At 42.9% G+C, this 12,407-nt stretch overlaps 1 protein-coding gene across 1 annotated transcript in view; it reads left to right on the forward strand.

Annotated features, from left to right (window-relative positions):
- The first annotated feature begins 712 nt into the window (after positions 1–712).
- LOC115297530 overlaps positions 713–12,407 on the forward strand; it is a 32,963-nt gene continuing 21,268 nt past the window's right edge. Inside the window, exons 1-2 of the mRNA XM_029945718.1 lie at positions 713–815; positions 1,240–1,361. Of these exons, the coding sequence (XP_029801578.1) occupies positions 713–815; positions 1,240–1,361 (225 nt within the window). The remainder of the gene's footprint in view (positions 816–1,239; positions 1,362–12,407) is intronic.

Below are 12,407 nucleotides of genomic sequence, written 5' to 3' on the forward strand. Positions count from 1 at the left end.
TTGGGATCATAAAGAGGGTTTATATATGACGCTCATCTGCGATACCTTGAAAGTACTGGTGACTTTGTGCTCTGTGTGGTAAACAATAGGAAGTTGCTAGTAATGTCGGGGCAGAATTCAGGAATTATAAGCTGGCAGTAAGTGGGAGAGATGAGTTGGAGTGGAGAAAGGTAGGTGGGGCCAGAGTCAGGAGGCTATTGGTGCAAACCAGTAGAGAAGACCTGAAGTAAGATGGTGGCATCTCAGTCTGCTTGGGCTGCTATAACAAAACCGCAGCCAGAGTGGCCTCAACATTAAAAATTTAGTTCTCTCAGTTCTGGAGGCTGACAAGTCTCAGACCAGCCAAGGGTATTAGCCAGTTTGATTGTCCTGAAGGCTAGCTTCTGCCTTGTAGATGACTGTGCTCTCACCATGCCTTGACATGGTGGAGAGAGCGATCTCTTGTGTCTCTTCCTCTTCTTATACAGACAACAGCCCGACTGGATTAGGGCCCCACCTTTATGACTTCATTGTTCCTTTGTCACCTCACAGGACCTCTCTCCAAATAAGTCACACTGGGAATTAGGGCTTCAATGTATGTACTTTGAAGCAATGTGAACATTTGGTCCGTAACCGTGACCATGGAATGGAAATAAGGGGTTGGTGTCTGCGGCATTGCAAAGATGAACTCTACCAGACTTAACACTGACTGATGTGGGGGAGAAGGCAAGTGATGGTCAAAGATGTTCCTGAGTGTCAGGCTTCAGTGACTGTAAGAATAGTGACATCATGTAAAGAGTTAGGAAATTTAGAAGCAAAGGCAGATTTTAGAAGAGGTGGGTTTTTAGGCCAATTGAACGGGAGGTGCTGTCAGGAGGAAATGATGTGGTGGCTTGTCATAAATTTTGGGGGAATGTTTCCTACATGCTAGACAGCAGCCCTTTAAGTGCATGATGCCATTTAATTAGCAAACCACCATATGGGGTATTGCTATTATAGTTCCAATTTTCTAGATGATGAAACAGACACTTGTGGCATTCTAGGCTGGAAAATTATAGCCCATGTTACTGTAAAAAACTTGTCCAATTAGATCACCCTAATGGCTATGGGTGGTCTTTGTGAACCATGGAGAACCTAAGTGGTTTGGAGAACTGGAGACAAGCAAATGGAGTTCAGATTTCCAACCAAGAAAGAAGATGGGGTCTGCAACCGAAGAGGCTTCAAGACAGCCTAGTGAAGATCAAAGGGCTGGCATGTGAGCACCTAGAAAAGGAAACCACAGACCTAGCAGCCGGCGTGGGCTCCCCACGATCAAGTTCTGTGCGATTAACTTCACCCAGGATGCTGACAGTCAGCACGCCATTTGGCAAGAGAAAGGACAAGTGAGTGGAATAGCTACTGATTAAAGAGCTTTTATTTTTAAAGGGACTGATTTAAAAGTAAATGTTAATCCAGTGGGAAGTGTCTAGTGAATGCTTTGGAGCTTTGCCCTTGCCTTATGATTTTTTTCCTTTTAATCTGTGATTTGCATGAATATTTAGAAAGAGGTTTATTAAACTAATGTACAGCTTGAAGCTGGCAGCCTCATAACCATGATGGAGTTAAAATCAATATCCTGAAGGGTGCAGGGGCACCTGGGTGGCTCAGTAGGTTAAGCATCCGACTTTGGCTCAGGTCAAGATCTCACAGTCTGTGGGTTTGAGCCGTGCATTGGGCTCTGTGCTGACAACTCAGAGCCTGGAGCCTGCTTCAGATTCTGTGTCTACCTCTCTCTCTGGCCCTCCCTTGTTCATACTCTGTCTCTCTCTTTCAAAATAAAATAAAGACATTAAAAAATTAAAAAAATATCCTGAAGGGTGCAAACGAGAGGGTGAGGGGACTGCATTTAACAAAATCAATGCATTGGAGAAGTATAAGATCCCAAGCACAGGTTCAACTGCTCGCGACTGGAAAGACATAGCCTGACAGCACCATATGTGAAAAGAAGTGTTAGTTCAGAGTAAACTATGGCTGAAAAAGAGTAAGTGTGATCTTGGCTGGCATTATTGCAAGCCCAGGGGTTCTAGAATTCACAGCAAAGTCATCAGAGATATCTTTGTCAGACATAGATTGGCTTCTAACATAGAAATTTTTTTTTTAAGTTTTACAAAAATGTGTATTTATTATTTTTAGAGAGAGGTAGAGCACAATGGTGGGGGCAGGGGTGAGGAACAGAGAGAGAGGGAAACAGGGAATCCTAAGCAGGCCCCAGGCTCTAAGCTGTCAGCACAGAGGCCGATGGGAGGCTCGAACTCATGAACCATGAGATTGTGACCTGAGCCAAAGTCAGATGCTTATCCAACTCAGCTATCATGGTGCCCCAGAAATATTTTTGATGACTCTCCACTCAGTCTAAATGCTAAGGCTTCATGTGTCTATCCTGCCCCAGGAGCTCATTTTCTGTTCCACTTTCCCCCGGGTATATCTGATACATTGGTCTTACTAGAAAATTTTGTGTCCCTGAATGATACCAGGTCACTTCATGATAATGGCTTTGCTTATTCTGGAAGAGCCTGGACTCCCACCCTCTCAACCCTGAATCTCTGTTAAAAAGCTTTATTCCTTGAGAGCAAGTGAGCAGGATGGTCTCCTTGTCTGCAAAGTCTTCCCTAACTTTTGCTACCATATTCTGGCACCTAAGAGGACTTACTCTTCCCTCCACCAGGATCCTAGGGCTCTGCATACAGTGCCTCTCGTGTCTCATGATTACTCATTTCCTTTCTTGTCTCCCTTGAGGGGATGGCCACTCTTGCAATCATCTTTGTATTCTTTGTTACTAGGTTAGTGTGTTATGCTTAGAGCATTCCAACTTTTGTTGGGCAGAATCAAAGGGGTTGTAGTCGGTCAAGTGAAAGTCCTTGTTTTACTTTTGTAGGACACAGTTGGGTTATTTTAAATATCCATTTTATAATTCTACTAGTCCTTTACCTACTGATAACTTAATAAGCATGGGTGTGCTTTTAGAGGGAGAGGCAACACGGAAGACTTATGGACAGACCTACAAATTGTATGGACAAACTGAAGTTTAAGGATAAGAGAACAACAGGATAGGGAGCACTTGAGGTGAATTTTGGAGTCAGAAAACCATGGCTTCGAGTCTGCCGTACTAGCTGAGTAATTTTAGGCAAACTACTTAACCTCTCTGAGCCTCAGTTTTCCCATCTATAAAATGGGTATAAAACCTTCAGAGGATGGATATGACGGTTAAATGAGAACATAGAGGTAACATATCAGGCAACTGCAATAGCACACAGTAAGCTTCAGTAGCTGGTGCTTGTTGTTTGGTGAACAGATCAAAGAGCGACTGGTCCTTGGCCGGGAGGGAGGGCTCAGGACACCTGTTCTGTGTCTTGGGGAAGGCGGATCAGTCTTGGTCTGCATGGCTCCAATGGTAGAACCCAATGATCGAAAGCAGCAAGGAGGCCAAACTGAGCTCAACTCCAGAGTCCTGAGAGTCACAGGTCACTTGAGAAGAGCTTCTAATAAGGTAGCCAGCTCCCCATCACTGGGGGTATTTAATTAAGCACAGGTTGTTGCTGCCTTGCTGGGGCTGTTGTAGAGGAGACTCAACCAATGGGGCAATAGTTGGACCAAAGGTTCTCTACTAATTTGAAATGTGATGATCTTTAGTTTTGGGTGGCTCTAGAATAGGAACCAGTGGTCTCTTAACCACAGGAAGAAAGGATTTTTTTTCTTTTCTGACTGAAGAGTTAGAATGGGGATGGGCATGGTTTGTACACCCTTGGAGTCCCCACAAGGCCAGTCCTATCTGCAGAAGCACCACGTGCTCTGAGGAAGAACTTTCCCTCACCCCATCCTTAGAACCTGGGGCAGCTCTGGCACATAGAACCTGTTGAACAAATATATGAATATATGAGCCTGTGAAGGAAAACACCATCACCAGAGCCCAGGTTGCCAGTCTTGCTTATCTTGTCAATGTCAAGGTCCTATTCCAGAATTTCTTTGTTCGAAATTCCTCCTGTGGTCATGGGACATTTATAAATCTTTCAGAATATGTTCTAATTACATCTCAGTACTGTTAGTTCCTATAAGCCAGGAGGAAGAGTTCGTTTTTGGTGAATATGAGTTAAAAAAGAAAAAGATTCCTTCTGTTTAAACCCACACCTCTTGGAAGGCCCTGGCATATGTTACCACTAACCCAAAACTACTACTAACATATTCTGCCTCCAATGAATGATTTGTGTTCCTTTGGAAACAGCCTCCCATGGGAAGTGCTGGAAACAGAACCCTTAACTCCCCCTGCTTCCCCAAGAACAACACGAGTCAACAAATCTGTAAGCCTTGCCTCTGTCCGCTTTTAAACAGTTGTTCCTGAGAATCAAAGTCAGCCCACAGTGCATATGGCTTGATTCAAGTGGCTGCATCGGGAGAACAGAGCTCCAGGAATACAGATAGCTTTCTGCTCTCCGCGGCCTCTCTCTGTTTGCTACTTATCACTCCGTGAATCAGTAAACAGCAGCCTGTCACCACTGGCACCAGGAATCAGCTGGATAGATTCTAGTGGCCGTAATCTCATCTCTATTTCCTTTGAACTCCTGAGAGGGGAAGACTGTCAGAGGTTTTATTTCATTATTTTTGCTGTTTGATGCTTAAAGTGAGGACCGTGTGGGTTGGCTGCACGGATCGTCTCTGGAGCGATCTGGGACTTGAGGTGGGGGGGGGGTGTGTGTCTGCTGTGGGCTGAAGACAAATTGAGGACCTCCAGTATGCAAAGGAGGAGAGAGAAAAAGGGTTTAAGGTCTCCTTATCTTTGGGTTTGTTTCGGGGTGGCTCTCCTCTCTTCCATGTGAAGGTTTTGGGGATGGCGTGATAAGACGGGGCCTGAGAGGGCCAGGCTGAGAAGCAACTCTCCCCTTACAAAAGCCAAGTTCATTGGGGGGAGGTGTACTTAGGTGACTTAGTTGGTTGAACGTCTGACTCTTGGTTTCAGCTCAGGTCATGATCCCAGGATCATGGAATAGAGCCCGGAGTAGGGCTCTGCAATGAACACCGAGCCTGCTTAAGATTCTCTCTCTCTTTCTCTCTCTCTCTCTGCTCCTCTGTCCCACTCATGTGTGCGCCCTCCCTCTCTCTTTCAAAAAACTAAGACCCCTCCCTGGCCTGTTTCATGTTCCATGTCTGTGAAGGGGACATGGAACACGCTCCTCGGGGCTCCAAAGGACACCTTAAGGTAGAGAGACCAGAAGACCTTTGGAATCCTATATAGGGCTCAGCCTAGATCACCAGGCTTTTGACAAAATAGGAATTTGAAGCCAAATGCTCATCCTGGACTCCCCTGGGAATACAGCAGGGATGGGGTTGAAGGCAGCCATGCTCCGTGTTGGCCAAGGGTTCTGGATCTGGTCCATTTGCCCTTGATGTTAACCAACATTTGTTCTTCAGCAGACAGAGGTGAGTGTATGCACAGAAGTTGGGGGTTTTGGTTTAGCCTCCTGAAGAAACTTGTGTTGTTAAGAGGAGCTCTGGTTTTCATTAGCAAAACTCAGAGAGAGAGAGTTTGCGCCTTGATTTTGATTAGTAGGAATCTGGACTTGGCAGAGATGGAAACTTCTGGGTTCTTGAAAAAGCTCACTTTAAAATCAGCAGACTTCTGGTATAAAATGCCTTGAGTATTTGGATTGTGGCATGATTTAGTATTAACAGATTCCAGTTTCACTTTATTGTCTTGTTTTTGTTTAGTTTTGTTTGTTTTTGGTTTTGATATTTTTTCCAATTAGAGATGATGTTCCTAGAATACACAGTAGATGAGGTCAAGCAGTGGGAATTGGTGGGGTTTATCTGGGAACAGATTAAGTCAAATGGGGGCGAGCACTCTGTATGCAGGTGCTGTGTAATCTTTTTAGATTGAGTCAGGGGAGCAACTTAATGAAATTATCCAAAAGTGAGTGGTTAAGAAGGAAGCAAACAAGCAACAATAAAGCAATTTCCTACTGCTGGGAATCATGTTTCTTACTGAAGGTGGAGAAGGAGGTAAGTGAGTGGGATTATTTGGAAACTGGTGTGTGAACAGAAAATGCTCAGATCTTGGGCGGCAACTCAGGGAGAAATGAGATCAACTTAAAACAGTTTTAAGTCTCCTAGCCCTGGAGGGATCTCTGGGAAGAGGAACAGGAGGTGAGGAAGATGATGAGGGGTCAAAAATGTCTTAGCTCAAGAGGGATAGGAAAGGAACAAGATGCTCATCTAAGGGCAGCTCAAAGGTTTAAAAATTCATCTGAATCTGTGTTCTGGGAATGTAGGGTTTGAGCTGTCAACACTTGGGGAATTCAAATGTTGAAAGAAGACAAAGGTTATGGGATTTAGGACCTTATGATATTACTGAGAGCAGGTTTAGGAAATTCCCCATAGGCAGCTGACATTCAGAAAGCAGAGAAAGGGGAACACTTTTCACTGTTGGTGGGAATGCAAACTGGTGTACCCACTCTGGAAAACAGTATGGAGATTCCTCAAAAAATTAAAGCTAGAACTAACCTATGACCTGGGAATGCACTACTAGGTATTTATCCAAAGAATACAAAAATGCTGATTAGAAAGGGCACATGCACCCCAATGTTTCTAGCAGCACTATCAACCATAGCCAAAGTATGGAAAGGGCCTAAATGTCCATCAACTGACAGATGAACATAGGGGAAGGGAAGGTAAAATTAGGTAAAAGCAGAGAAGAAGGCAAACCATAAGAGACTCTTAAAAAGAGAAAACGAACTGAGGGTTGCTGGAGGGGAGGTGTGTGTGGGAATGGGCTAAATCGGGGATGGGCATTAAGGAGGGTACTTGTTGGGATGAGCACTGGGTGTCATATGGAAGCGATGAATTACTGGGTTCGACTCCTGAAACCAGTAATACATCGTATGGTAACTAACTTGAATTTAAATAAATAAATTTTTAAAAAGAGAAAGTTTTCAAGTGGATGACTCCAGCTGGGACAGATATGGAAACTAAGGGGGATGTTCTCCTTGGAGGACGGCATTATGGGGCAAAGCTAAGGTGACCCAGAATGGAAGGAGGAGGCAGTTGCCATAGAAATTGAAATGTCATACAAGTAAGCAAACCTTGATAGCCTTCCGATTTGGAGAAGCACAGAGAGAAGGGTGTAGTATGCTCTTGGGATGTGGGAAGGCTACATGGCCACAGATTTGGACAGAATTTCTAGCTGCTGCAGGGTCCCATTCAGGGACATTTACAGCACCACGTATGCAGGATTGGGGAGGGAAAGGAAGGAATCATGCACAAATTGTTGAGGGAAATAAGTTTTACTGGGTGGTAGACAGGTCCTTTATTCACTTTTCAAGAGGTGTTTTCTCATGATATGGCAAACTTGGTGTCTTGAAGAAATTCTTCTTTCAGATGAGCATTAACTTTGGAGGGGGTGGACTTTGGACACCTGGCATGGCCACCTGACATGTTTCCATCACAGCTGAAGCCCACGGGATTTTCTGGCTCCTCCTTTACATTTTTCTGGGTTTTTGGCGTTGTTTGTTTATCAAACTAATATGAGCTCCTTACTGATGATTGGTGGTAGCAGCATGGACCTAGATTCTATGAGATGTTGGGTTTAGGAAACATTACATCTGCTCGGGAATGGGTGTTAACATTGTAAATTGCTCTAATGGTTGTATTTGAATTGGAGATTACATGATTTTTCTCAATATTCTGGAAATGGGCCCCATGCTATTACGTTTCTTTCCTCATGATTCCCTGAGATTCTGGAAAGATCAGACATTCAAGAGATTGGGATAATCGCATTGTGAAGGTGTTTAATGTTCCTGTGGGAAATTTCTCAGTCTGCAAGAAAGAAACCAGGCCCCAAATGCACTTCCTTTGGCTGGGGTTGAGTGGACCCCGAAGGAAAGGAAAGAAAAGAGAGAACTATGTGACATTACAGTGAGACTTTAATTGCTCTAAATTGATCTGAATGAATGAAGGAAGGAAGATGGACATAAATGGGTTTTTACATATTGAGTTAGTTTTGCCTTTCTGGAATAATCCTAATTTAACCCAATTTATTTTTCCATAATATCATATTATCTTTCTTAACTTCTGTTCTACCTAGTTATGTCACTTCAAAATTTCTTCTATTATTTCTTTGTGACTTCTCTCTTTCTGCCTCATTAGAAATTTGTGTATTTCACTGATCTTTTCTTTTTTAAACTTTTTTTTAATGTTTATTTATTTATTTATTTTTAGGAGACAGAGAGAGACAGAGCATGAGTAGGGGAGGGGCAGAGAGAGAGGGAGACACGGAGTCCGAGGCAGACTCCAGGCTCTGAGCTGTGGGCACAGAGCCTGACGTGGATTCGAACTAATGGACCATGAGATCATGACGTGAGCTGAAGTTGGATGCTTAACCAACTGAGCCACCCAGGTGCCCCTTTAATGAGCTTTTCAAACAATCAACTCTTGGATTTGTTCATTCCTTCTACTTATCTTTCTGTTGCATTAATGCCAGTCCTTTCTTCCTTTCTATTTGTCATCTCTTTCTTCTTTTTTTATTTAGATGTATATTTTTGTCTACCAACCCCCTACTGTACCCAAGTTCTTAAGTTAGATGTTTAACTCACTAATTTTTAGCCTCACCTTTTTGATGTCAGAATTTGAGTATAGATTTCTTTCTATCTACTCCTTTATCTGTATGCCACAAGTTTTGACATATGGTATTTTCATTCTATTTAATTATAATTATTTAAACATTTCTATTATGATTTCTATGTTGATTCATGAGTTATGGAGAAACATGTTTTTAAATTTTCCATTTTATCATTATTTTAAGTTAATTTAAAAATTGATTTCTATCTCAATTGTACTGTAGCAAAATAATACAGTTGCAAATATGGTATGCAGGATACCCAATTCTTGAAAATATTTTGAGGGTTGTTTGTGGACTGGTACATATTTATCTATTTTTTTATATTCCATGTGTTCTAGAGAACAATGTTTATCCATTGAGTCAAACTTGAGACATGTGTTGTTAACATCTTTGTATCCCTTTCACTTAGGGTGTGGCCCTTGGGATACTCTGGTAAATTCAGGGTTCTTAGGTTCCCCTTCCTTGCTTTGCATGGACACTGCCCTTGTTCATTTCCAAAATTTTAGATTCTTGGAATCAATGTTTTCCCAAGGAAACTCAACTCTGGTGTTTGCTTGGGAGTCTGATGTTATATAAAACTTCTTTTTTTCTTTTTCTTTCTTTCCTTCCTTCCTTCCTTCCTTCCTTCCTTTCTTCCTTTCTTGACCTTGGGGATTTTTCTTATTTTCTTGTGAGCTCAGGAATTACTTTTATTGTAATTCCCCCATCATCTGACTATCATCTGACCAGAAGGCTGTTTCAGAATATCCAGGAGCACCATATTGCCAGAGGCAGAATTCTCTAGATATTCTTTACCGAGAAAATAGGTAGAACTCATTCCTTCTGTCTCTTCTTGCTTTTCTATTAGGTCTGGAGTAAGACATAGTCCTTAGGAATACCCAGTGATCTGCCATCTTCTTGATGAGAAAGGTAAAAAACTCTTTCTCTCCAACCCCTATTTCATTCTGTGATGATTTTCTCTCCCATCACAGCTGGAAGTATTGATCTGAAATTTCACATCAGTTTGGTGACACTGTATGCCCCTTGCTTATTCATGCAGAGATATTTTAAGGAGTAATTTCAAAGGAAAGCAGAACATCATGGTGGCAATGCCAGCATACTTAGAGGGATGTGAAGGGAGAGAGCAGGAAGGAGATAATGGAATGGGGAAATGAGACTAAAAATAGGTATTGGCTTAGACATAAGTTGTGTGGTTGTAAGTGAGAACCTGTTGGCATAATGATATGTTCTGGGCCCCTAGGTTTTCAAAAAGGGTCTCTCTCATAATTTATTACTCATAACACAAACAGATAAAGTAACACAGAATTGCTTGCCTACTGTGTTTATGGTCTGATTTGGGGGATCAGAGTTTGAAAACATAAGGACTTCAATTAAGTGCTAACCATTTAGTTTGTCAGATAAGTTGTAAAGAACAATAAGAAAAATACACAGCAGTATGTGATCCCTGCTGGTGTATGGTATTAAAATAGGACCACAGTTCATTTGGGGCAAGTTCAGTGTGAACCAGAGGAGTCAGATAAGTCTTCCTAGAGAAATCAAGTGACGCCTGGGCGGCTCAATTAGTTAAGGGTTGATGTCAGCTCAGGCCATGATCTCACGGTTTGTGAGTTCAAGCTCCACATGGGGTTCTGTGCTGACAGCTCAGAGCCTGGAGCCTGCTTCAGATTCTGTGTCTCCCTCTCTCTCTGCCCCTCCCATGCTCATTGCTCATGCTCTGTCTCTCAATAATAAATAAATGTTAAAAATTAAAAAAAAAGTCTTCCTAGAGAAATCAAGACAGGAATTGGCCTTGATTTAGAGGGAGAAGAGAAAGACAGCAAACAACTCTTTGCAGAGAGGACGTGCGGGGCTGTCTTCCCTGCTCCTGATGTAGGCCTGCTTATGGAGCAGATAGCCTACATGGCTTAGGACAGCAGCCTAATATTGCTGACTTAAGAGAGCTACAACTTTGTCATTTTACAAATGAGAAAGCGGAGGTTCATGATACCAGCTCACACCCTTCCCCCGCCCGGGGCTTCTGACCCTCAATCTATTAGTCTTCCTCCATGTACTGGTTTTAAAACCTCCTATAATTATACTACTTGTCCTTGGTTGGTCAGTAGTTACTTCAGACCATAATTGGAGTATGACTAATGCACGGAAATGCATAGGCTCTGCATGGACAGTAATTACATAAGAAACAGTTATTGATTTTACTTTTTCTGTAACTGAGAACGGTCGAATTCAGCGAAATACCTGTAATAAATAATGAGTTGGTATTTGCAAATGCTTAGCTCTCTCTAGAGCAAGGTGGTATATTAGTATAAAAATAAAGACCCTTAGGGCCAAGCTCAGTACCTGTGAGCCGGGAGGTATCACTTAGCTGAAAAAAAAAATTCCTAGCACAAAAGTGGATTTGATGATCTATCACACCGAAGAGTCAAGGGGAAGAGGTAATAATCGCAGATTATTTACCCTGGAAAAAAGAGAAGAGACTCCACAGATCACCAGAGAGAGGACTCTTGATTTTCATGCTATTTTTGAGGAGAGTCTTTTACCGATATTTGCGAAGCGGGATGTGGTATGTTGAGCCGCTTCTGGGTGAGGATGACAGGGGACGTTTGTCGTTCCCTGCATAATTTGGTAGCTGGTGTTAATGCCTGCCACAATGGATCCCAGTGCCGTGTTCTGATAGGTAAAACCTCGAGGCAGAGGAATCGTCTTTTGAAGTAAGTGGAAACCAACTGACGATAGCCCTAGAGATTGCAAAAATCAGACATATATTAAAAAAGAAAAATGGCTTTTCTCATAGGGGAACTGGGAGCTCCAAGAAGTAATGTGTGTTACGGTAACTAAATCTCATTCCTTACTCCGGAACTATCTTTCTTGAATAAATACTATATGTTAGCTCTTGGTTAGCGCCGTGTGGAGAGGCCCCGTCATGCTGCTGGACCTGGGTCTGGGATTGCAATTCTCTGGAAGCCGTTTTCTTACTGTTGGACTTGATTTTCCAACTGGCCCATCCTCCACAATTCCATCCATAGCTCTTGGATTCCATTTCACCATGAACCTGCTTCCTCTAGCCAGATGCCAATTCTTCTTCCTGTTATTCCACTTCTACTAGAAATCCCAACACTTTTTTTTTTTTAAGTTAAGGGCTTGAAAACTTGATCCTAGAGAAAGTGTCCCTCTGTATTTCTGCATTGATCTCCTATCCTCGAAAGGTGCCGCTCTCCCAAACCATGTAAGGAGAGGAGGGTGTGGCAATTCTGGTGTTCATTCCCGGAGCTCTATAAGAAAACTGGAGAGGGTCTCAGGTAAACTTCCACTGTCCCCATTTTTCAGGGGAAACAAAAGAGGCCCAGAGAACTTGTAATTCATGTCATAGCTGTATAAATGTAAAGCAATCGTAAGAGTGCCTGACAGACAGTAAACGAGCAATGCCATTATAATTTTTTATATTACCAGGGACAAAGCAGGGGCTCAGGAGGTCTAAGATGGACTAAGATGGAAAGGATGGTGTGTGTGGACAAAGAAAACCCACCAAGGTAGTTCAAAGTCAATGCCCCCCAATTGTGCATGCCCCAATTGTGTGCAGAACAGTAATAGTTACCGGGCACGCTCTGCTTGCTTGAGACAGAGAGGAAGGGTCCAGGGCCCACCTGCCACTCTGGCAGAAGAGAGAACAGAATCTCAGCTCCCTGTACCCCATGGCACAAAGCCTGGGGTAAGGACTTGGGAACAGACTGTGAGCATGAATGCAGATCTTGGCTGAAAGGCTGTGGTGGCCAACAACAAGGCTGGG

This window comes from Suricata suricatta, chromosome 8 (assembly GCF_006229205.1).
Source record: "Suricata suricatta isolate VVHF042 chromosome 8, meerkat_22Aug2017_6uvM2_HiC, whole genome shotgun sequence".
In the NCBI taxonomy this organism is placed as follows: Eukaryota; Metazoa; Chordata; class Mammalia; order Carnivora; family Herpestidae; genus Suricata; species Suricata suricatta.